General features: G+C 46.9%; 1 protein-coding gene across 2 annotated transcripts in view; it reads left to right on the top strand.

Annotated features, from left to right (window-relative positions):
- Positions 1-20,359, top strand: part of CDYL2 (chromodomain Y like 2) — a 178,251-nt gene extending 157,892 nt beyond the window's left edge. For both annotated transcript variants that reach the window (XM_066242944.1, XM_066242943.1), the window contains exons 5-7: positions 5,667-5,877; positions 8,246-8,389; positions 13,659-20,359. In XM_066242944.1, coding sequence (XP_066099041.1) covers positions 5,667-5,877; positions 8,246-8,389; positions 13,659-13,817 — 514 coding nt within the window. In that variant the 3' untranslated portion in view covers positions 13,818-20,359. The remainder of the gene's footprint in view (positions 1-5,666; positions 5,878-8,245; positions 8,390-13,658) is intronic.
- The last annotated feature ends 5,754 nt before the right edge of the window (positions 20,360-26,113 follow it).

Below are 26,113 nucleotides of genomic sequence, written 5' to 3'. Positions count from 1 at the left end.
AGGCAGGGCTGAGGCGATGTCCTCTAGACCAGTGGTCCCTAACCCCGGGCCGCGGACCGGTTTAATGTCAGAAAATATTTTCACGGACCGGCCTTTAGGGTGATGAGGACAGATAAATGTATCACGTGACCGAGACAAGCGTCGAGAATGAGTCTTAGACAGATGTAACAGAATCTGGTCATTTTAAAAAAATAAAACATCGTTCAAACTTAAATATAAATAAAACAGAAATAATGTAAGTTATTTATTTTTTCTCTGCGGACCAGTACCAAATGGCCCACGGCCCGGTACCAGTCTGCGGCCCCAGGGTTGGGGACCACTGCTCTAGACCACTGGTTCTCAGCCCCAGCAGCACAGAGACTCCCCAGGGAGCTTTTCAAAGCCCAGCGGCTTGGCGGCACCCCCAGGAGATTCTGAATTAATGGACATGGGGTGGGGCCAGCTCATCTTTGGTTTTAAAGTTCCCTCTGAGGTACCCAGGTTCCTTTCAAATATGCCTCCAGGGTGGAGGACCGTCCCCCCTAGCCACACCCCCCGCATCCCAACCAAAAGATTTCCGCAACATTGACCGAGAGCACTAAAAGTGGTAGAAACAAAAAGGCGCTTATTTCTATGCAAGAGAAGACAGCTGGTGGTCAGAAAAGAGGGTGAAGAGGAAGGTGGTGAGGGGTGGAGAAGAGTGCGGAGCTTCAGGAGACGATGGAGGGGATGGGTGGGTGCAGACTGCGTGGTCTTACAGAGGACAGTGCCCACAGGTCAGAAAATGCCTGTGGCTTGCTCATCACCACAGGCTCCTATGGGAGGGGGGGCAGCTCCACCGGCTTTAGAGTGCTCCCTTCCGCAGCCACTCAAGAGCCTGGGACTCCGTGTGGCAGAGAAGCATTTCCCAGAGAACATTCTGCGGATTTCCAGAGATGCATCCTGAGCATGGGGCACTGTCAGTAACTGAGTTTGGGCTACGCCGTAAGTTCTGTCCCCACTGTGCCGATTTTCCGGGTATATTTTCATATTTACAGCCTGAAAGGACTTGTTCAAAATCGAGCATGGCTGAAACATATTTTAGCCATAGAACCTTATACCCTTCTGGGGCCCCTCGCAGTTCAATTGGGACACGCGTGCCCTCGGCTGGGTGGGGCTGACCTCCGGGATCCGAGCATGCGCCACAGTCACGGCCATTGCTGCCCCAACAGCAATCCCACCCCACCCCCACCCTCACCCTCATCGTTTCCGAAAGAAAGCACGTGCGCACGTGACCCAGCGTGCTGTGTTCACTCTGCGGATGTTTATTGAAGAAACTAGCAGATATGGGAGGAGCTTAGGTGATTTATTCAGCCTCTCTGAGGACCCCAACAAAGCCGTCTCTGCCACATCCTGAAAGCCAGTGTCCGAACTCCTGAACTCCTCACAGGTGATGCGATGGCCGGTGCGGTGCTAGGACAAAAGGCAATCAGAATACCCAAGTGAAACACACGGCCTTTCCTGGCACTTAGGAAGTACTTAGACTAGGAGTAAATAATCATTTTCATGTTACCCCCAGCCACAGGTTTTAGCTAAGCTTGGGTCTGATGATGGAGTGCGCTCCTAGAGCACCCCTGAGGGCCCCAGGATGACCGTCACTGTGGGCACCTGGTGCTCGCAGGCCCTGCACCAGCTGACTTGGCTGTGAACTTCGGCAGTGGGCATGCTGTACCCCATGGCTCTGGTTGAAAGGGATGAATACCTTGGTCACAAAATAAATGCCACTTGTTCCTAGTGAAATTCGGACACCCCCCTGAGCAGAATTTTGCTTCTGAGCCACATTTAGGCCAGGAGAGTGGTCACAGGCCGCTGAGAGTGGAATGAGGGCTGTGCTGCTCTCCCCGGCAGCTATTGAGGGCTTCCCTGGGTCAGGCTGCCCCAGATGGACCGTCTCATGTAATTCTCATACAGCCTATGGGGACGCGCCGTTGGCTTTCTCGTTTTCCGAGGAGGAAAATGGGGCTGCAGAGACTGTGTAACTTGTCCAAGGTCTCACCCCTAGTTAGGGGCAGAGTTGAGACTTGACTCCAAGTCTTTCACACCCCAACATTCCCGCTCCTTCTACTGCACCCGAACAGCCCAGTGGCTTGGGCAGGCAGGAGCCACAGGACTCAGGCTGAGGGGAGGAGGCTGCCAGGGCCGGGGTCAGCGTGGCAGACTCAGCTGCTGGGAAGACGGGCAGCCATCTCCGCGGCGCAGCCCTGCCACCTGAGTCAGGATCAGATATCTGAGCAGTAGCGTCTGTAATGCAATATCCTGTTTGCTATCTGGCTTCTGCATCCTCTGGGCCCTTGTGATAGAGATCTGCTGCTTGAGGTGAGAGGAAAAGGATGGGGAGATGGTCTGTGCATCTTTGTATCTCAAGGAAATGAACTGCTTGGACGGCAAGAGGGGTTTGGGGGAGGGTTGGAGCCATGTGCTCTTAGGCCCCTTCTCCAGGGTCCCTGCGCACAGCTCCTGTTGGAAACCACAGAGTGAGAGGCACTGGGGTCTGGGAGGGGAAGCTCCCAGAACTCGTGAGGGCTGAGGTGAATTCCTAAAGGGCTGTGGATGTTAGAGCAGAGTGAATGCGAGTCTCAGGCCCACATGAAGTCATAGCAGGGAGGTGTCTTGATAGGGAAGGACCTTCTTTATTGAAAAATGTCCAACAGAGGCCAGAGGGTGCATCTTCAGGATGCTATGGGGGAATTTGGTACCCAGTGGAAGATATTTGGCTTGATGACTTCCAAAGTCTTTCCCACTCTGAGATGCAGGATCCTGTAGTTGAGCAAGGGTTTTCAGGAATGGAATGTTTGTTGAAAATCACCAAGGATCCTGCAAAGAAGCCCCATATCCCTGAAGATTTCAAATTGCATTTGGTTAAAAAAACAAAAACAAAATAAAACCACATTTGTTAAAACCAGTGACTGAGGCCACCAGGTTAGGAAGTCAAGCCAGGAAATGGGCCTGGAAAACTGGGAATCAGAGACCATGGTGCCAGCACGCCCTCTTTGTAGCAGTGTCCTATTGGGGTCAGCTGCAGTGGGGCCAGCAGTGGCTGGGACAATTGTCATCTACTGACTAGGAGTCATAAGTGTGATGGGAGTCAGGAAATGTAATGCCTCAAGCCTGAATCAAGGGTGGGTACTTTCATGAAGACATACGGGTCATATCGTACCCCCAACCCCAGCAGAATGTTAAGTCTCCTCACAATTGAATTCCATCCCAACATCTCACCATGATACCCACATCTTTTGATAAGAATTGGGGTGGGGGGGATTATAACCACTGAGAAGAGATGAGTCATTTTGATATTTGTATTAGTTAAGTATTAGCTGCTGTAACAAATAAACCCCTAAGTATATATCATGGTTCAATGTGATAGAAATTTACTTCCAGCATATGTGAACCTAAAACAGATGTCACTGATTAATCCATGGCTGTCCTCCAAATGGTGATTCAGGACCCCACAGTCCTTCTGTCTCTATCTTGTGGCCCAACAAATGTCTTCTAATATTGCCATGCTTGTCAAGATGAAAGACCAGGAGGACTGAATGATGGGAAGTGTCCATGCACCAGTCCTGGAAGTGTGTATGTGGTTTCCACTTATATTTCATTGGCCAGCACTTGGGTTAATTGGCCACAGCCAATTGCAAGGGAGGCTGGGAAATGTGTTCTAGCAGTAGAGTCAGGAAGAAGAGGGAAGGGGGATCGTGTCTGGTGAAGAAATAGTATGTCACTGCCACCCATCTGCAGTCTTCACTCTTCTTCTGGGAGGATCCTTTATCGATGCAGTAGCTCTTTACTGAGTGTTAATTCCAATATGTATAGAGACCACGCAGTGTACAAGGCAGAACTATGGGTTTTCTTAAGGAGCTGAAGGTGAGGAGAATTCAAAAATAAGTAAGCCAGCAAGTAATTAGGATAATTGGAAATTGTAATAGTGGTGTTTTCCAAGAACTCTCAGAAGCCCTGTTGCAACACAGGCACAGGGAGCAGGGGTGCGTGAGACATGAGGTAAACCTGGAGAAACAAACAGAGGCAGATCAAAGACATGGTTGGGTGTTTGGCAAATAAGTTTCTAAAATGTGATTTTTATGCTCACTTTGTTAAAAATGGCGCTGCCCACATGAAGGACACTGCCCAGATGAAACTGCTAATTACCTTCCTGCTTGGGAAGGGCCATTGATATGCTAATGTTTGCTGGAGGAGGGGCTTTTGCACCAAGAAGTTTGTGAAGAAAAAGGAAAGGAAGGAGGTTATTTTTGCAAAGAAGAAAGAAGCCAAGATGGAGGAGAAGGAGAGAGAAGCTAGTTTTGTAGAGTAAGAAGCCATGTTGGCAGATGGGGAACCAGAGGTGACTAAAACTGGTGGGGGCCTTTGATTCTAGGAAAACCCGGATGTGTCAGTAGCTTTGTGAGCTCTGAATGAGTGGGTTTTGGAGCCCTGTGTGTTTTTACTTGCCTGCCAGGTGCGAGGCTAGAATAAAGGAATGGCCCACCAGTTTTTGGCTCCACAGTTTCTTTACCTTCTATTCAAATCTAATGGGAACCGGCATGTGAATGGCCACAATGGCGGCGGCCCCTGGCCATACATTGGGCATTTGGATGTTATTCTTGTGAGTTCTTGGTAGTTTCTATCACCTGGGAATAGTAAAGGAATATTACTAGACACCTTGGCTCTTTCCTCCACATCCAGGTAAATATTAAAATGTTATAGGTCTTATATGGCAAGAAGGGGGAAGGCAATAAGCATCAAGGGTAAAGGAAATAGAGGTTATTTCGGGTGGCTCTGCGTAACAGATAAGATGCCGCTGTAAACTTGTTCAGTGCGGGAGGTTGGGGAGATGAAACATTGCCTAATCCTGTAGCCATGATTCCAGATGCCTCATGCTTCCTGGAGGAGGACAACATTTTCCTCAATTTTGGTTAAAGTCACCCTAACGCATAGACCCTTGTCAGCATTCTAGGGCCACCCTTGAGAATCTGCTTCCCTATAGGTAATTCAGAATCAGACAGTCCTGGTATTGAAAGAAATCTTCGATGTCACCAAGCCCCAGCTGTACCCACTGTCTGAAGCTGGAATGCTCTCTACAATCACCCAGAGTTACCATCGAGCCAACATTACCTCCAATACTAGGAGTTCATGCCTCCCGAAGCCACCCAGGCCCCCTCAGCCACCCAGGCCCCCTCAGCCAGTGCCGTTGGAGCAGTCCTTGTCTCGTTGGGTTCGGATATGCCTCTTTGTAACACCCTCCTTTTGGTTCTAATTCTAGTTCTGGTTCTGAATCTTAACATTCGGTTGTCTTCCGTGGGATATTTACTTTTTGTCAATATCTAGAAAGTGGAAGAGTGGGAACTGGTGCAGTGTTGGCACAACGGGCATGAGCTGGAGCCATCTGGGCCAACCCAGACTTGAGGTTACCCCATTAAGTCCCTTCTGAAAACCTGGCTCCAGCTTCAGAGAGTGCCAGGCCTGTGACTGCAGCTCGGTGGCCAGCATCAGGGAGAACGACACCCTTGCCTGGCCCCCACTCTTCTCTGAGCTGAGGACGTGTGGGTGCTCCATAGCACCTGGGGAAGCTTATTTCAGCCTCAGTACAATCAGGGGTGTCAAAGGGTCTCAGTAAACCCGGCCACTTGTTAAAGAGGGTCTTCTCTTTTCCCCAGGGACTTTGTGAAGGCCTTTATCCAGTTTAAGAAACCCATCGTGGTAGCGATCAACGGGCCCGCCCTGGGCCTGGGTGCCTCCATCCTGCCTCTCTGCGACATCGTGTGGGCCAGCGAGAAGGCTTGGTTTCAGACCCCCTATGCCACCATCCGCCTCACGCCTGCTGGTTGCTCCTCCTACACCTTCCCCCAGATCCTGGGCGTTGCGCTGGTAAGCCTCGGAAGGAGCCAGAGTGGTATTCCAGCAAAGTCATAGAACCCTTGTCAGCCATGGTCAGTTTCTACATCAGCAACCAGAAGCGAGTCTGGGCAGGGGTGACTCATACTACAGCTCAGAAAGCACTCCCTGGGGCCCGTACTTGACAGCCATTAACTCAGTTCATCCTCACCGCAGCCCTGGAAGGTAGGACCACTGTTATCCCTTCTTGACAGATGTGGAAACTGAGAATCAGAGAGGTTAGGTGAGTTATGGAAGGTCACACAGTGCTGATAGGAGTTGTGGTATATGATCACAGGATCTGTGCTCTCCACCGGTGTGCTATAAAATAGAACCCGCCTCTGGTTAGTGAGTCTGAGGTTAGTACCAGCAGGACACGGCAGGGGGTTAGTCAGTGGGGTTGGTCTGCTAGGTCTGTGGGGTGGCACTATGAGGTGTCTCCGATGCAGAGCAGGCTTCACTAAGATGTGCTCAGGGCTGTTTGCCAGCTGCTCCCCAGGACTGCTGGGAGCACCTGCCTGCACCTGCTGGCAGTCCTGGGAGACCCCAGAAACAACCAAAGAGTCATGACCCAGACGACAGGGCCCAACCCCACAGGGGGCAGGTTAGAGGAGTCCCTACACTGCCTGAGCGAGTCTGGAAGGGTGGGAGCCCCATCCCCCCGCTGCTGTGTGCGCTGTCTCTCTCTGATGGCAGCAGGAAGCAGGAGTAGCAACTACGAGACCAGCGGGGAGTATCCTCAGCCCTCAAACCCACCGGCACCACGTCCATGCAGCAGGCCCTGCGGGGGCCGGGGGTGTCATTGGGACTCAGCAACTCACTCGGGGTGGCTTTAGGTTGCTTTAGGCTGCTTAGTCTCACCAGTGGCGGAAAAGTGAGGCTTTTCTTCCAGGGAGTCCAGGAAGCAAACACATTCCCTTTCGAGCTCAGCCACCTGAGCTCAGTGCCACTCCAGCTCCTCCCGTCCTCTGTGGCCACAAAAATGTCAGTGCTGTACAGTCTTTCACTTTAATCACTTCTGAAATCCCAAAATACGTGGCTGATTGAGATATGTTCTTCTTGCGGACAGCATCCTGTTTGGCTACTTCCACCGAGTTCTTTTGATTTCTCCCGAGCCAGAGGTGTTCCTAAATAAGGATAGTGATATATATATATTGTCTTCCGGTCTCTAACCAAATACTTGTGATGGGCTTATGACCAACCTGATCAGCTTTTCCACTCTGGCATGAAAGACTGTCCGTTGGGTCACCATGACCCTTCAGTCACAGCCAGAACAAAGGGGGAAGCCGTGCATGGAGGCAGAGGCTCCGAGAGCTTGGCATTTCAACGTCAGTCCGAGGTGGCTAAGCGGACGGGGCAGGAAGGAAGAACAGGGGAGGCAGGTGGGGGTCAGGTTAGGGAAGCGGTTGTCTGCCCTGTAAAGTACATCGGTGGGGACTCATCCTGAAAGAATTAAGGACCCTATGACATGGCCATGAGTGTTACGTCCCAATTGTCAGTGCAAGAGTCACCTGTGGGTAAGTTACAGCAGTAACAGCACTATGCTCTGTCTGTGCCTTATCTGTGTAGGTCTTACCAGAATGTGTACGACAGCTGTGAACTTCAAATCAAAAGGAAATTCTTTGGGTAGTGGAGGTCAGAGGAGTCCTCAGAAGGTGGGGGGCTACTTTCCACCTTTTTAAGACAGGGAAGTGCCTGTTCCCAGCCCTGGGCCACTGGGGAGACACTCCTCTGTTGGCCTGATGTTATTACGGAAGACCATTTTGGCTGCCAGTGATGTGGCAAGGGGAATGATTTCCATAACTGGCAAGTCCAGAAGTGGACTGTCCCTTGGGGGTGACAGATCCAGGAACATGGGTCCTGTCAGCACTCTTGTACTCTATTCCTTCCTTTTTTGTGGACCTACCTGTCCACAGCGTGGGACACAGCAGTGGTGGCCCTGGGCTCTTGCCTTCAACTTGCAATCAGAGGAAGAAAGATTCTTCCCCTTCACCTCCAGCTCGGAAACCTCGCAGAGAGTTTTATTATCTAGGCCAGTTGTTATGTAGCATGGAAATGTACCCAGCCAGATGTGCGTGCCCACTTTTGTGGGTCTGCCGCCAGACGTGGTGGAGGTGGGTGGGCATTGGGTGACGAAGCCACAGTAGGTACATGGCTTTTTGGGGGGAGGAATTGAATGAGAGCTGTGGAGGCTCTGCTCAGAAAGACACAAATATTTGCTGACAGTTCCCAAAGCTTATCAGACCCTGGTTAAGAATCTGGCCTTCCAGAGCTGGGACCCTTATACATGGCAAGCCCAGGGTCGCTAACGGACCGAGAGGTGCTCCAGGCTGTCAGCCTTCCCCTGCCTTTGCTTTTGCAGGCCAACGAGATGCTCTTCTGTGGGCGGAAGCTCACTGCCCAGGAGGCGTGCAGCAGAGGACTGGTGTCCCAGGTCTTCTGGCCAACCACGTTCAGCCAGGAGGTCATGTTGCGGGTCAAGGAGATGGCGTCCTGCAGTGCACTGGTGAGTGCCTGTGTCTTTGTGTTCTTGTCGTTGCAGTGGACGAGGGGGTGAGGCTGGCAGGGACTGGTTGACTGGCTGAGGTCATGCAGAGAGTCCCTAGGAGGCCCCGTGTAGTGTAACAGATGCCTCACCCCAGTCTTGAGAGCTTCCGTCAGAGGGAGATGGTCCGCATTATTCGCTATTCCTCATCAGCTCCAGTTTGAAAAAACCTCACGGAAGAGATTTACACTCTGGAGAAGAATGTCTTGGAGAAGCATATCTTGAAAGAAAGTCCACAACACAAAACATCTAGAGTTTTCAAAGAAATGAGAAGCAAAGGCAAATAAAGACAAAGTGTATTAAACCTGCCCAGAGAGAGATGGGAGAAAGCAGTCTGCACTGCCTTGTGTTCCTCCTGCCCACTGAGCACGTGGCACATTTAATTTAAACATTGCCGTTTGACGCCAAGGACACACCGATAAATAAATAAATAAATGACATCTCAGAGGCGCCGATTTTTAATTAAGTGTTGATTTTATCTCATAAAAGTCACTCCAAGCACAGAATGGAATATATCCTGTTGAAAGGTGGAGAAAAGGCCGCTTCTGCGACCACAAGGCCCGCTCAGGAAATGAGAATGAGTCCGGGGGACTCTTTCTGTGCTGGGCTTATGGGGCCAGACCTGGGACCCTCCCTTCCTTCTCCGTCTATCCTGAACCCCCACCCAACTCTTGTGCTTCTCCTGATTCGACTTACGAGCCTTTATTAGGCACCTACTTACTGTATGTAAGTTTTCCCTAGAAGCCTAACTGTACCAGGGATGAAGATAGGTGGTGATGGATTCTCTTTATATTTTTAATTTTCCCATTGACTGTAGTGATCAACTCATCTCTCTTTGCTTGGGACTCTCCTGGTTTTAGCACTGAAAATCCCTTGTTCCCAGGAAACACCCTGGTCCTGGGCAAATGGGGATGGTTGATGATCCTAGAGTCAGCCGCACAGGCAGATAGGAATTTTAAAAAATATATTTTTATTACAGTATAGTTGACATACAATATTAGATAAGTTTTAGGTGTACAAGATAGTGATTCTACGTTTATATACCTTACTATGTGATCATCACAATAATTCTAATACGCATCTGTCACGGTACAAAGCTACTACAGTATTATTGACTAGTCCCTGCTGTATACATTACAGCCCCCTGACTGACTATTTTATAACTGGAAGTTTGTACCTCTTATTCCCCTTCACGTTTTTCAGCCGTCTCCCTACCCCATCCCCTGGCAACCATCAGTTCTCTGTATCTATGAATCTGTTGCTATTTTCTTTATTTTATTTTATTTTTTTGTGTGGTTTTTAAAAATTTTTCAATTACAGTTGACATTTAATAATTTTGTTAGTTTCGGGTGTGCAGCATAGTGGTTAGACATTACTATAATTTACAACGTGATTCTCCCAGTAAGTCTAGTACCCACCTGGCACCATACATAGTTATTATAGTATCATTGACTAGACTCCCTGTACTGTACTTTACATCCTCATGTCTAATTTGTGACTATCATTTATACTTCTTAACCTCTTTACCTTTTCACTCATTTCCCCAAGCCCCCCGCCCCCTACCTGCCAACCTTTATTTGTTCTCTGTGTCATGAGTCTGTTTCTGTTTTGTTTTGTTCTTTAGATTCCACAAATAAGTGAAATCATATGGTATTTGTCTTTGACTGATTTATTTCACTTACCATAGATACCCTCTCGGTCCATGTGTATTCTTGCAAATAGTAAGATTTCATTCTTTTTATTGATGAATAATATTCTGTTGTGTGTATATATCATCTTCATTATCCATTCATCTAATGATAGAAACCTAGGTTTCTTTCATATCTTGGCTATTTAAATAATACTGCAGTGGCCCTGGCCGGTTGGCTCAGTGGTAGAGCGTCGGCCTGGCGTGCAGAGGTCCCGGGTTCGATTCCCAGCCAGGGCACACAGGAGAAGCGCCCATCTGCTTCTCCACCCCTCCCCCTCTCCTTCCTCTCTGTCTCTCTCTTCCCCTCCTGCAGCAAGGCTCCATTGGAGCAAAGATGGCCCGGGCGCTGGGGATGGCTCTGTGGCCTCTGCCCCAGGTGCTAGAGTGGCTTTGGTCGCAACATGGCGACGCCCAGGATGGGCAGAGCATCGCCCCTGGTGGGCGTGCCGGGTGGATCCCGGTCGGGCGCATGCGGGAGTCTGTCTGACTGTCTCTCCCTGTTTCCAGCTTCAGAAAAATGCAAAATAATAATAATAATAATAATAATAATAATAATAATACTGCAGTGAACATAGGGTGCACATATCTTTTTGAATTAATTTTTCTTTTCTTTGAGTAGATGCCCAGAAGTAGAATTACTGAATCACATGATCGTTTCTGTGTTTAAGGTTTTTTAAGAATCTCCATACTGTTTTCCAAAGTGGCTACACTAATTTAATACCCCATTAACAGTGCATGAGGGTTCCCATTTCACCACATCCTTTCCAACATTTATTTGTTGACTTTTTTATAATAGCCATTCTGACAGGTGTTAAGTGATCATCTCATTGTGGTTTTTATTTGCATTTCCCTGATGATTAGTGATGTTGAACATCTTTTCATGTCTGTTGGCCTTCTGTAGATCCTCTTTAGAGAAATACCTGTTCAGGTCCTCTGCCTGTTTTGTAATTTGGTTGTGTGTGTGTTTGTGTTTGTGTTTGTGGGTGTTAAGCTATGTGAGCTCCTTACCTATTTTGAAAATTAAACCCTAATCAGATGCATTATTTACAAATATGTTCTTCCAGTCAGTAGGTTGTTTTTTCATTTTGTTGATGGTTTCCATTGCTGTGCAGAAGCTTTTTAGTTTGGTGTTGTTTTGTTTGTTTATTTTTGCTTCTGTTGCCTTTACTCGGGGAAACATATCCATAAAAACATGTCTAAGACTAATGTCAAAGAGTTTACTGCCTCTGCTTTCTTGTAGGAGTTTTATGATACTGAGTATTTTTGGTTTTGTATAGTGGAAGAAAGTAGTCCATATTCATTTCTTGCCTGTATCTATCATTTCCCCAACACCATTTATTGAAGAGACTGTCATTTCCCCCATTATATATTCTTGCCTCCCTTGTTGCAGATTAATTGACCATATAACTATGGGTCTATTTCTGACTCTCTAGTCTGTTCCATTGCTCTTGTTTTTGTGCCAGTGCTTATACTATTTTGATTACTATAGTTTTGTAGTATAGTTTGATATCAGGTAGCATGATAACTCCAACTTCATTCTTGTTTCTCTAGATTGCTTTGGCAATTTGGGGTTTTTTGTGGTTCCATATAAATTTTAGGATTATTGTTCTAGTTCTGTGAAAAATGTCCATTGTGTTTTTATAGGGATTTCAATACATATGCAGATTGCTTTGGGTAGTATGGGCATTTTAACAATATTAATCAGTGAGCATGATGCATCCTTCCATTTATTTGTGTCCTCTTCAGTTTCTTTCATCCATGTTCTTATACTTTTCAGAGTAAAGGTGTTTAATCTTCTTTGTTAAATTTATCCCTAGGCATTTCATTCGTGTTGATGCAGTTGTAAATGGGATTATTTTCTAATGTATAGAAATGCATCTTGTTTCTGAATATTTTGTGTCCTGCAACAACTGAATTCATTTATTAGTTGTAACAGTTTTTTGGTGGAGTCTTTAGGGTTTTCTATATATAATATCAGGTCATCCACAAATAGTGACAGTTTTACTTCTTCTGTTCCAATTTGGACAGGCAGGTAGAAATTCTGAGAAGAAACAGCGTGAGTTAGATAGAGCACACGAGTCTGAAGACCCATGTGGAAATTAGGCAGCAACTCATGGTGGTGTAAGCAGGTGCACAGAGTATTCAAGGGAAAAAGTATGGAAAGGAAGGTGGAAGAAAGGCCTCACAGCTCCACTGAGGAGTTTTGTCTTGGGGCAACAGAGGTTTTCAGGTAAAACCAGCTGTTAAATACGGCAAGGAAATCTGTCCTATCAACAATTATGAATTCAGAGGCTTTGGGTTGATTTGCCTGAGAAAGGAACATACCCACCGTCTTTGGGAGAAGGTGTCCTTTGGGGTAATTCTCAGGAGAAAAGAGGCAGTCTTGGTCAGCCAGCGCATTCTCAGCATCTGTTGGCCTCCAGCCCAAGCTGAAGAGTAAGATCACAGTCTCTTTCCAGCCTGCTTGAGCCAGGGAGCTCTTGTCTTGCTTTTTCTCCTATTTGCGCATGCTTTGGGAGAGTGCGAGCATCAGCAGAGGATGGTGGAGGCCAGTGGAAGGATGCTGGGATGCTGCTCTTCCTAGCAGATCCTCGTCAGAGCGAGGCAGCAGTGCAGCCTGTTAGAGTCAGCCGGCTGTTGGTGGGCACGTCCATGAGGCAACTCAGGGCATGTCACTGAGTGTAGGTCCTTTATCAATAATGTGGAGACTCCTGAGCAAGAAATGAAAGAATGTAGGAAAAGGACTTCTCCTAGATCTGATTGGTGAATGGTGATTGTAGTGGCATTGTTGTTATTATTACTGTGATCACGACAATTGTGATTATTCATTACTATGATTATTATTACCAGTGCATTTATTAATATTATTGCTCTCATACTATAGCATTATTTATATCATTTCCATGATCACTCCTATATTACTAACAGTGCTATTATTTTACTCCTTTAATAACATTATTACTTCTACAATACTATCGCATCACTACTATTGTTATTCTCAGTATTATCACTCATTACTATGATCATTGTAAAAATTATTACTCATCATTACACCGATTGCTACTATTATTACTACTGTGCTTACTGCTAAGCTTGAAGGAGAGGCATTGCTGTTGGGGTGGCTCAGATGGATGCTTGGGCAACCTTTAGTTCATTTCATCATCTTACTTTGTGATGCCAACCATCCTTGAGTTACGTACCATTATTCCTGTTCCGCAGATAATGAAAACGAGCACGGGGGGGTGTGTGTGAAAGCAATGTTTGCTAAACTTATTCCTGCCATCCACAGAAAGTGGTACTGAGCTTGCGTTACCCTTGGCTAAAGACAAAGTTCTTGCAGGTGGGGGTGATGTGGGCCCTGCTCAGCCATCCCAGGGACTGTGGGCACAGCAGCATGGCTGGCCTCGAATGCATTCCCGGTCTGCAGCAGGCAGCCTGCTCTGGCGTTGCGCGTTGGAGGGGTACCTGGCGCCTCACAGGCCGAGTACGTTCTTATGGAGCAAAGGGGCCCAGCTAACGAGGCTTGTCATTTCCCTTCAGGTGTTGGAGCAGTCGAAATGCCTTGTTCGGAGCTTCCTGAAGTCGGTGCTTGAAGACGTGAATGAGAAGGAATGCCTCATGCTGAAGCAACTCTGGAGTTCCTCCAAAGGCCTGGATTCCCTGTTCAGCTACCTGCAGGACAAAATTTACGAAGTCTGAAGGGCCCCGGCTCACTTGGCCCAGCGGTCCGGGGCACCTGACTTCCAGCTCTGCCCCGTTTCGAAATCGGAGCCCAATGTAAGCCTGGCCAAGGAGTTTGTCAAGATGTCTCTCTACCTAGGGTTGTGTTCATTTCCTCGTCTCATTTGGTTGTTCCTCATTGGTTTGATTTTGTGTAACAGATGGGAAATGCAGCATCCTTGGCCTTCCCCATGTCCCGACCCCCACTGGCTAGAGAGCTATTGAGGGCTATATCTTCCCAGGCCTCTTCCAGGTACTGTTCCGTCCCCGTTTGCTGAAATTTGCCATCCCGGTCCAGGGAGAGGGAGACCAGTTTCTCTGTTTTTCTGACTCAGACTGTGTTTACACAGCACCTCTGATTTGGAGGCTTGGTGTCATGCCCTCTGGTTAGGTACTGATCTGGTGACAGGAGACAGTGCGTCTTAGGGATTTTCCAGACCGATGAGCAAAGCGATTGTGTAGGGCCCGCCTCAGTCTCCTCTCTGAAGCAGATCTGTGGGGCTTTCAGGGCTCAGTCTTAAACCCAGCTGAGCGACTTACAAACCCAGATAGTGTACATTTAGGAATGTTTTGTTAAATATATATTTTTAAAACAATGTAAGTGGGAATTCTGATAATTTATGTGTATTATATATATATGTAAAGCTAGTTTTGCAAAAACTTAAACTCCTAGGAAAAATTTTTTTTTCTTTAATCGGACTTATTTAATTTATTTATTTTTGTTTATATATTATGATATCTGTTGTTCACACAGGTATTATTTTCCTACTTCCCTGGACCAAATCCCATGCAGGGTTAATGCTGTTTGGTGCATTCTAGCAGTGAACCGTGTAGCAGTAAATTCAGAGAGATGGAAATGGAAGACTTTCTGTGGCTAAAAGGGATAGCTCTGTACCAGACCCTCTGCTTGTAGAGCGGTTCTCAGTGTGATGATGGACCACTTGTTCCAGGGGAAACCGGCGAACAGCTTTCTCGCCACTCTGCTGCCTCTCACTAGGAAAGGGGCCTCCAGCCTGGATGGTCCTGAGACATACCCAGTCCCTCATTGTGTGACATCAGAAGAGGTGAGGAATAGACCCCACCCTGGGGATTGCCCATTGTCTAGAGTAAGACTTTCTTCACTGGGGGCCAATGACTGAACTTGGATTTCAGAGTCTGTTCCTTCCCTGTGGGCTGCAGTGTCGGGGCTGGCTTTCCGGGAAGTAGGAAGTGTTCCCCCTCTGCTGAGCCATCAGTAGAAGGATTGCATCTTTTTGTGTCCCGAAGCTCAGGTGACCTGTCCTTTTTCTAGTTGTTTGCTCACATCAGGAAGGAATGACCAGGAAAGAGGTCTCCTGCCCATGGGGTCTGCAAGGGGACCCTGATATCTTTATTTAGAGCAGCAACTCCAAAGTCTGTGTGCTGACTGTGGGGCATGAGGGGTCTCAGCTCTGTTTGGTGAGGAGAAAGGTCACCAGCAAGGTTAGAGCAGAGGAACGTCAGGACGGTGTTCTGTTAGGGATCAAGCACCCAGAGCAAGTTAGGTTATCAAAGTGGCAGGGTTTTTCCGTTTCCATCACAACCTCTGCGTGTCCCCGGAGGTCCTTTGCCCCTCTGTATTCTCCTTCCCTATGCTTGACACTAGTCTCTCTTGACCCTTCCTTGGAGAGAACCGAATGGAGCAGTGAGAGTGGGGCACGGCCCGGGGTGGGGAGGTGGGCTGAAGAAAGGAGAGTCACTGCTATGGTTGGTTTTGTACCTCTTTCTGGTCCTTCTTTTCTTTCAAAGGTGACCAGGGGCCAGGGGCCAGGCAGATAGGGAGGATACATGGCTCTGAGCTTTGTGTTCAGAGAACATGTCATACCTATTCTGTGACTAGAGACCTGGTCCTTTAGACAGTGAATTCGAAATTTATCTGGACTCTGATCCTTAAGCTGGCTTTGGTTCCCTCGGGAGGAAGCTCTCTAGTCTTGAGTTTCCACATGACTTCATGAAGCTTCTTACCCTCTACTTTCTTCCACCTTGGCCATGAGGAGCCAGCAGGGGACACCCACCTTGGCTGAATCCAGCTGGAGGAAGATCACATTGAAGTCCTGTGTTCTATCCCCTTTGTCCACATGGGATCCTATAGGAACTGCACACCTAGACTCTAGGGAATCAAACATCTGCTTTTGCCCAAATGCCTGTTGTCACATTTCCACTTGGGTTGTGTCACGTCCTTTGAAAGAACAAATGTATGCTTCCCCACAGCCCCTAGACAAGTCCCACTCTGTGTGTCATGGCAGGTCATCTGTGCAGCACTGCGAAATCATCCAAAGAAAGGGACCTTGCTTTCTATTTACCTTCTAGAGGCAGGTCTGATTCCCCCAGAAGCAGTGTCAGGATCCTTATTGGAGATGGAAGAGGCTGTTTGGAAATTCCTTTCAGTTGGTGTCCACCGCTGTTCCCTGCTGCAAGCACCAGAAACACTTTAGCTTCAGACATATCACACATCCATACTCTAAACATTTCAAGGATCTCTGATGATAAGGTAGGAATGTGAAAGCATTACTGAGGTGGAATTCCTGTTGTTAACTTGTAGGTTCTGGTTACAACAGGAGGTGTTTGCCAAGATGGTCTGTATTCGGCTTGTTTCTATATTATCAATTCAAGAAGGACGTTCTGTAAATTGGGCAAAAGTTGGTTAACTCTCTTTACTACAGGGTAGACTGAACCTCAGGATTTTTCACTTTTTGAGTACTGTTTTCATAATATGTAGGTGATGCCCAGGTGATATAGCAGATTGACTTGGGATGGAAAATCCCAGACCTGCGGTGTGTCAGGGTTTGTCCTAGCAGCTTTCTTGAATCGGGTTATGGCTTTCACTTGTCATCCTCTCTCCCAGAACCCGCCCTGTTCCCATAGGATCCTTTCTTCCCCTTCTACCCTGCTTTGCCCCCACCCCACCCCTGGGTCTGTCACTTCCTGGGCAGGTCTTTGAGGAATTGTGCCTGGTTTGGGCAGCCCCACCCTAGATTTACCCGTGGGGTTGGAAAAACAGCTGTGGGTGGGATGTTAAGGATGTCTCTTTTGTCAGGGAGCCTTCCAGGAGAACCGCTCCTTGCCACCTTGTTAGCCATCCATTAGAACTTCCTCCCCTCTCTGCTCTAACCCCTGGTCAATAGCATGAGTGGCCTGTAGCGGAACCACCGGAGTTAACAGCCTCCTTCCAAGAGGACCTTTTGTAGGACTTTTTTACGGTGGCTAGAACTCCTCACCATGTGGAAGCCACAGACTAAAGCTGATGTACCCACGTGTCTCTTCTGGCTTTGGGATAATGTTTGTGGGTAAAAAAATGTCAAAAATTACCCTCTGAAAAGATAAAACTGGGTAACTGTGAGAAGGTAGTAGAGAATTGATTTGAAATGTTATTCCTGTTTGGTTTAGATTAAACTAGGAAGTGTTCTCCCCGAAGCGTGAAAAATTTTTTTTTCTCATACGAAGTGTAAGTATGATAATGGAAGGATACCAATCACAATAGACTTTGATCAATGCAATCATATCTCTGAATCCCCATATTTGAAAATAGCCTTGATGATGCTGAACTGCATTTCCCATTATTGTTGGTTTTAAAAAAAAATTTTGTAAACTTTTTAAAATTTGAAATTTAGTTACGCTCATGCAGTTTTACAATCTAGTTTCTGTGGACATTTTTTTTTTAAACGAGGAGAAACAAATAGAAACAGCTTCAGATTTTCCTAAGTGACTCTTTAAAACACGGAGTTGCTTCTCTGCCGTGTTTCTGTGTCCGGATACTTAGGTCTGTTGTATGTATTAGTTTAGACACTCTTCACTAATATACACAGTATTTAAGACTCAAAATGAGATTTCCTAAGTATTTTATTTTATTCTCTGTAAATGGTTTTGTATAATCTTTAAAAATCTACACTTTGCCTTTGTAGATATTTAAGGGAAACCATTTGGGGGTTGTCTTGCATGTATATTTTTGTTGTAGATAAGTGTTGCTTAGTTATTTCTGCAGATTTGGGTTGAAATGCTTACAGACTTTAATACAGTATATATTTTCAGAATATAAACTTTTATATTTCTGTGGTAAGTTAGACTATGCGTTTTAGGCAATCTTTCCCATTAATGTCACTGTTCTTTCAAAAAAATAGCATACTGCTTTGGTGCCAAGGGTTTTTTGTTTTCTTTTGTTTTTCCCATAAGACTCTAATGCTCTTATATTGTTAGAGCACAGGTTATGTTTGATTATTTTTTTTCTTGAAGTACCATTTGAAAATGTATTGCATATGTGAATAAGCCTTACCATTAGGATCAGTCAATTTTCCAACCTTTGCAACTACAGATGTAGTTTAAGATCTCCCCATAAGTTATCATTGTGTGGCAGTTGATGGAGTTTGTGCACAGAGCCTTAAGCTTGTTGCAAAAAAAAAAAAAAAAAAAAAAAAAAAAAAGGGTAATACGGGTTGTTTCTTCCAAGCAATGTAAGCTGTGTTGACGGACTCAATGCAGTCTGAAAGTTATGGCTTATTTGAAGAGTTTGGTTGAGTTGATGGCGGCAGGAGCCAGATAGGCACCTTGGTGATTGTCTTTGGCCATACACATGGACCAAGGGCAGGTTTTTCGGAGCCACCTTTGTACTAGTCACAGAGTTTAGACACAGTCCCAGGGAGGGCTGCTGGTCCATCAGTTGTTCTGAACAAATGGCACTTCCTGCTCCTGACCTTGGCGGTTGACCCCAGGTCCTTGTGGATGACTTGGAAACGTCCAGCCTGGCTGAGATCAGCATTCCTTGAGAGATGTTAATAAAGTTTACATGTGAGTCTTACTTGTGTAGACAATCTGAAGTCAAATTCAGTTACATAATCAGCATTCCCATGTGTCCTGAGCGTCTTATCAATGGACTATGTGTGTGAAGCCATATGAAACCTGAGTTCAGCAGGGCAAAGGCAAACTAGATGCACAATGTACACGTTGGCTGAGTCGGTCCACCCAGGGCTGTTTTAATGGAGCAGAAGTCGCAGAGCTCATTGGTGGTGCACCCACTGTGTTTGGGACCTAATAAAACCAACGGAAATTTGGACTTAAATTTTCTCAAAATTATGATTCCTTTCAGTTTGTCACACTTTCATAGTTACCAACTGATTCTCTTTACCAAGGCTTTGAAAATGATTTTGAGAGCAAGGCAGTAGTATGGCTAAAGTCAAGTTATTTGATTCATCTTGAATAGTCTTCATCAAGTCAGCTCATCTTCCCCTGGGATGGAGCTGTACTTCCAGCGTTTCCAGTATGTGGCAGTCAGAAGAGCTGACATCTAGTTTTAAGCTTCAGCTCTGGCTGTTGACCAGGCAGTAGCCCAACACCTGGCCTGGTACCAGAGCTCAGGAAGGTGACTCTGGGAAGTTTGGAGGGTCTAGACTTTTCCATCTAGTATTTATTTTGTCCTTGTGCCATCAGTCCCAGCTTGAAGTCATTTGCCAATGCCCATGTTGACAGGATTGTGAAAATAATTGCCTTTCATAAAACCAAGGACCAAAGAATTTCATTATTTCAACAAAGCATGCATTTCATAGATTGTAGGCACATCTAGACAGAGGTGTGCATGCTTCATGGCACAAATAAACTGCTCACTCCCACCAACCTCGTGCTCCCCGTGGCTGGCCACACAGAAGGAGGTGCTGTCACCTGAAGAAGGTTCTGGAAGATGAGTTTCCCAGCTGAAAACTCGCTGTCTCAGGTGGGTGTCTTTGCTGTGCGGTCCCAGCCTCTATCCATTATCATAATAAAGCGGAGGGTCTGGCATTCTTCCAGGTTCTCTGACCAGTGTAGACTGCTCCATCTGAATAACAGCCTCCAGTGCGCGTTTTTCAGGTGTGTCTACACTGAACAGCTGGCCTGCGATTGCTGAAGTTCCGCCTCCTTATGTTCCCCATCACTCATTCCAGCCCCCGTTCCACGTGAGGAGAGTTTCCTTCCATTCTCACTGCATTCTCATTCGTGGTGAAGTCATCGATGTGTTAACTGGTCGAGAAATGATTGATGCTGAAGTAGCGGTGTTCTAGTGGTAAGGCTTATTACCAAACTTCTGATAATGAAGCAGGCTACCAAAAACTTATCCAGCCCACCCTCGGAGTGTTTGGGTTTGATCATGGATGTAGCACACACACCAAAATCCAAGGAGACCTTTGCAAATTAGGCGACTCGTTTTCTTTTGCCAAGTTGTCATGGGAGAGTCTTTAACTAGTTCTGAATATTTGTAAGTGTGAATACTTCATAGAATTATCAAGCAGGTCCGGCTGACCCTTTCTCGCCACGTTGTAAATATTTCCTGAGACGGGGTGCAGTACTGGGGGGTAATAATCTTCTGATTTATCAAATGCTGACTGTCTAGAGCAAAAGTGTATACACTCTCTTTGTGAATGGTCCTGTAAAGTGTATGAACACATTTCTGGGTGCCTTAGAAGTTGTATTTTCATGTGTGCTAATATGCAGTATTTATACATTGTGAAAAGCTGCTTTGAATAAAAAGGTTGAAACTTTGTCTGCATTTGCTTGTGTTCCCCGCCTTTGCAGCCTGTGCATGAAACTCTCAAACAGGTTCTGTGGTGTCTGGACGGAGAAGTTCCTGGGGCCTGTAGGGGTTGAGACATCTGATGCCTCCAGGTTGTGTCTGCGTTCCTATGGAACCTAGGCCCACCCACCCCCATCTGGCTTCAGGCTTTAGTTATTCAGGCGGGAAGTCACCAGGTGGCAACACCTTGATGCCAGAGGGTCCTAAAATGGGGGGCACAGGATTATTTTTAGGGGATTAGAATGAGCATGCTTGCCTTCCCTGGAATGCCCAGAAAGTTTCCTTGTACAGGGCTCGTTACTCACTAGGGATAAACCTTCATGGAGTTCAATCTTGTGCAATCCCAGCTGCCACGTGTGGCTAACAATGATATCGGTCACTATGGAATTATGCGAGGCCTTTTCACCTGCATGATCTCGTCCCTTAGATCATCACAACATGGCTCTATGAGGGGCACACAGCTGAGGACCCCTGGCTTCCAGAGTTTGGCTCCTGATTGCACACGAGCTACAGGACAGAGGAAGAGGAGTCTTTCAGGGGTTCGTGGCAACAGAGAATCCTGAGAAAGGGATTTGCTCAAGGCCATTGTCTGCCTGTCCGTCCATTCATCCAGCAGCTGTATGGAGGCCCCTGCTCTGTCTTGGGCGCTGCACAGCTGTGGAAAGGCACCGAGTACTCAGTCCCTGCTGTGAAGGAGCTCAGGGTCCCACAATGAGAGACAGGTGGGTAATCCTGCCATGATTCTTCAACTGCCCATAGTGCAGCACTGGAGAGAGCACCTTACACAACCACAGACACCCTCAGAGTCTAGAAGATGGCGCACCATGAATTGTTCATGTCCCCTCGGGTCACCTTTCAGTCTGTGTGGGCCAGCCAGCCTTGGCCAGAGTCCAGCCTCTTCTCTCTGCTGGCCTCCCTTTTTTCTTTCTGTTGCTCCTGATGTCATTGTCGTCGTCCTTTCGTGTGCCTCTTTGCCCTTTCTCTGGGGTCCTGACTCCAACCTAAGTAGTCAAAGTCACAGCTGGAAAGTCCTTTGCTCCTAACTGCTTCTGGTCGTTGCAGGAGACTGGACGAAACCTTGTGGGTGTTTCCGAGTGTGATATCTGTAAGACACTGTCTTCCTTTGACTGTCTCTCAAAGCTAACTGTGATGTGATATCCCCAATAGTCAGAGGAAGTAAAAATCAGAGTGAAGTGGACTGAAATGCCCATCTGGTCAGATACATCAACAACTAAGTGATTCACCAGTGTATTGAATAACTAGTAATGAAGTGTAATTCCAAAAGCAACTTCATGATTTTTCTCTCACTATCCCTTTAAGTCTGCTTAATGAATTAGTCCCTTCCTAATCTTGGATGAAAACACAGACAGCAGTATCTTTTTGGTAAATAATAGTTCCTTAAAGTCACAAACACTGCTTCAGTTCAGTAATCAAAACTGGCCCTGTTCTATTTAAGGATTAATGCTTCCAACTGCTTTCAAGGTGAGGGCTTTGCTCATTCTTTGCTGACCCTCACTCCCTTTTCTGGTTGGACTGGGGGAAGCTGGAAAGGTTTTACAAGGACCAATGGTGGTGGTGTGAGATGGGGTTTTTCATTTTCTGGGCCTCATAAATGTCTCTCTCTCTCTCTCTCTTTCTTGTCTGGGTTTCTTGGCAACTTCTATCAGTTGGTGGCAGCCAGTCTCAGAATTGCCCGATGAACTCTCTCAGCCCATTACTCCCTCTTCAGCCCCTAGGAGTCTAGGGTGTCCATTGCCAATTTCTCCAGTTGAGGTCTGTCAGCCCCTTTAAGGCAAGACAATCCCGAAGCCAGCTCTTTGCCACACCTGGGCCGCATTGGCTCATGGAAAACACTTGCACCCCTGCCCATATAGGCATGCTGATTTCTTTTTTTTTTCTTTTTTTTTCTTTTTTTTTTTTTTTGTATTTTTCTGAAGTTGGAAACAGGGAGGCAGTCAGACAGACTCCCACATGCGCCCGACCTGGATCCACCCGGCACGCCCACCAGGGGGCGATGCTCTGCCCATCCTGGGTGTCGCTCTGCCACAATCAGAACCATTCTAGCACCTGAGGCAGAGGCCACAGAGCCATCCTCAGCGCCCAGGCAAACTTTGCTCCAGTGGAGCCTTGACTGCAGGAGGGGAAGAGAGAGGCAGAGAGGAAGGAGAGGGGGGAGGGTGGAGAAGCAGATGGGTGCTTCTCCTGAGTGCCCTGGCCGGGAATCGAACCCAGGACTCCTGCACGCCAGGCCGACGCTCTACCACTGAGCCAACCAGCCAGGGCAGCATGCTGATTTATGAACAGCAGCTACCACCACACTGGTGGAGTAGAGTCTGCCTCCATGTCTTGTCTATTGAATTTCTTAGGCATGAGTCAGATGCCAATACCAGTTTCTCCTAATTTTTAGGAGATAACATACAAGCTATCACTGGAGTCTGCTTCTCCTTTGACTTCAGATGAAAGGGGAGGCCTCCTCACTTCCCAGGGGTGTGTGTGTGTGTGTGTGTGTGTGTGTGTGTGTGTGTGTGTGAGAGAGAGAGAGAGAGAGATGTGGCTCACCCAGTTCTCTTCAAAGAAATTCTTACCAACTCTTTTAATAAATCTTAGACACATAAATTACGTCTGGAAACTATTCAGGCACTTGAAGGCGGTGATTTCAACATGTTGGTGAGTCTTCACAGGGGAGACACATGCTATAGGGCCAGTGGGTTTTTGATAGGATGCAAGCCCTCATGCCAAATGAGATAGGGGTCCCTGGAGGATGTGGAAAGGAGGGGCCTCACTGACTTGTGCTTTGACAGATGTGCTCTATGACAACAGGTAAAAGGGTGAGGACGAAAAGACAAATAGGAGATACTTGCAATTGTCCACCAGTCCTCCACAAAGGCTCCAATCAGGGATGGAACGGTAGTGGGGAGGCGTGAAGGCCTGAGTGGGCTTTGAAGGCGGACAGAGACTGGCTGGTGAATTTAACTGGTTGTGGAGTCAGAGAGAGAGGAGTCAAGGGCGATTAGGGGATTTAGGGCCTGAGCGGCTGTAAAGCTGGAATTGCCCCCCACTGAGGCAGGGGCAGCTCTGGGCTTTGGGGGAGTGGGTCTCGGGATGACAGGAGCTCAGCTGAGACCTGGTATCACATGCATGGGGTGTTGGCCTCGCTCAGCCTTCAGGGATTACAGCTGTGCCTGCCTGCCTCGTAGGGTTTTTTAAAATGACTTAGATGATATCACTGTATGTATATATATAAAAATATATATGAGATTTCTTTAAATATATAAATGCCATTAATATGTAAAATTAAATTATATGTATATTTCAAAGTTTTTGGCATATAGCCTTTTAATGATTAAATAAGATTTGCAGTGATATTTATATATATATGAAATTATACATATAGTTTTTAGAGCAGTTACTAACCTGTAATCACTGTTAATGATGAAATGAAATTTTCATATATATGCACAATTTTATATATAAGATTCATATAAATGAGATTGTGTATAAATATATATAATTTTTAGAGCAGTTGTTGGCAGAGAGTCACTGTTTAATGATTTAGTGTGATTTATATATGTATATGTATGTGAGATTTTATAAGATTTATACAAACATGAAAGATATGTGAAATTTTTATCTATAAAATGTTAAGAACAATTGTGGGCACATCTTCACTTTTTAGTGATGAAACGAGCTTTACATATATGCATGAGATTATAGGTGTGTTAGATTAAAAATACGAGATTAGATGGTTAACTACACGCACACACGCACGCACATATGTGCACACGTATCTTTAGGACAGGTGTTGGCAGGGCGTTGCTGTTGCATTGAAGTAGCCGCATTAATACTCTCAGGCCAGCAAATGCCGTGGCAGAGGCTGGGGCACGCCAGTCCCAGCGCTCTGTGTGGGAGTGTTTGGTGAGAGCACACAGGGCACCTGTGTTCAGGAGAAAGTTGGGCAGGACATAAAGTCCCTTTGGTCTCTCAGATGAGACCCTGTTTCTGCTGGTAGCCACATGGAGCGTTGTCCCCAGAGAAGCTTGCTGGTTGTGACACGCTGGCACGTCCTGTCTGCATGTGGGGCTCGCACTGCCTCTCCGGGTTACTGTGAGGATTACCTGTGAGCGTGTGAGATCTGGTGCCCTTCCTCTTGGGGATTCCATACAGTGGGTCCATTAGAGGCTGCTGGATTTGGAGGTTTCCAATGAAGGCGCTACTTCTCCATCCTCCGAAGCCCGTCCTGGGGTGCAGATGTGGTGGCACTGGACCAGGGATGGAGTGGGACCCTCCCTAAGCAGAGGTGAGAATGAGAACCCTTGGGATACTGAGCCAAGTTAAGAAGTCAGTATCTAGGAGCAGACGTGCCTGATCAGGGCACCAATCGAGTAGCTGGCCAAGAGCCAGCACCCAGCGACAGGATGGACAACAGGGACAAGAGCCACCGCCAGAGGTTTAGGATGGAGGAGGGTTACTTTGTACAGTTTTATAGGGCTGCTGCCGTCTTGTTCAAGAATGGTAAGGGGCCGCTCAGGGCACCAGGCTGGTGGGACAGGAGTGTGTATGAATGGATGGTCATTCCTCCCCCAGGACTGTCAATTTATAAGAAATGTGGGGAGAGTTTGCTGAGAAAAGCAATTGGAGAGATTAAAGCCAAGATTCTTAGGTCTTAGTGGAAAGAGCATAATGTGAAGTCAGACAACTTTCCATTTAAATCTCTGACTTGGCTTCAATAAATGACATGATTTTGACTTCCTTACCTGTACATTGGGCACACTAACTCCTATGGCAGCTTATTAAGAAGATTTACGAGCCACATGCAGAAAGTACCCAGAAGAGGGGCTGGCACGTGTTAGGTGTCCCATAACTGTTGATTTCTCACCTTTTCCTTAAAAACAATGGAAACCTGGCTGGAGCCTGGAGGAGGGGGGAGGGAGGGGCCTGAGAGTCAGGGAGGGTCTCTTCCACTCAGTCATCAGGGACTGCCACCTGAGCTGGTGTAATTTGATGTGCCCAGAGACCCCACCTACCTGGGAACCCCCTCCCCCAGCCAGATGGTGACTTGAGGGTGTAACTTAATAACCTCATGGATTAAGTGCCTTAAAAATGATCTGTGGCTGCAGGATGGTTGGGACCCCCAGGCTTAGCTCCTGTGAGCAGAGGAACACGCACTCACACACATGATAGGACACTCGGGGACATGCCTGTTGGGCAACAGTGGGGAAGGCTGGTCCTTGCGATTTCCCAGCTATTGTTGAACATAGAGCCCTAGGTTCTGCCAGGACAGATGGCCAAGGAGCTGTCTCAAGGTGACAGGGGACCTGATGGGTTTTAGCTTCATGGCACACTTGGTATCCCAGTGCCACCTGTGCAGCCACACTTATTGACACTTTCACTTTCAAAGAGAGGCGCCTGAGTGCTCTCACAGTTATTTGGATGGTGACAAGCAGTTCCTGACAAAGGGGAGAGAATTCAGACCTTGTGGACTGATTCCTGGTGGAACGGATCTGTGGGTGACAATTTTTTTTTATAGCAGTCTTATGGCTGTGTCTTTAAGACGGTGTCTACTCTTGGCCACATTTCCTGTTTGATGGTGAATCTTTCCCAGCGTCTTGTGTTGATCATCATATAATCATCGTAGTAAAAGCCCTGATGTAGCAGGAAGAACGTAGAATTGGGAACCAAAGAGAGCTGGCTTCCAAATCTGCCTCCCTCGCCCTGTAAGGTA

Source organism: Saccopteryx bilineata, chromosome 9 (assembly GCF_036850765.1).
Source record: "Saccopteryx bilineata isolate mSacBil1 chromosome 9, mSacBil1_pri_phased_curated, whole genome shotgun sequence".
Classification (NCBI taxonomy): domain Eukaryota; kingdom Metazoa; phylum Chordata; class Mammalia; order Chiroptera; family Emballonuridae; genus Saccopteryx; species Saccopteryx bilineata.
The sequence above is the reverse complement of the archived record's forward strand: the minus strand, read 5'-3'. Positions and strand labels throughout refer to the sequence as shown.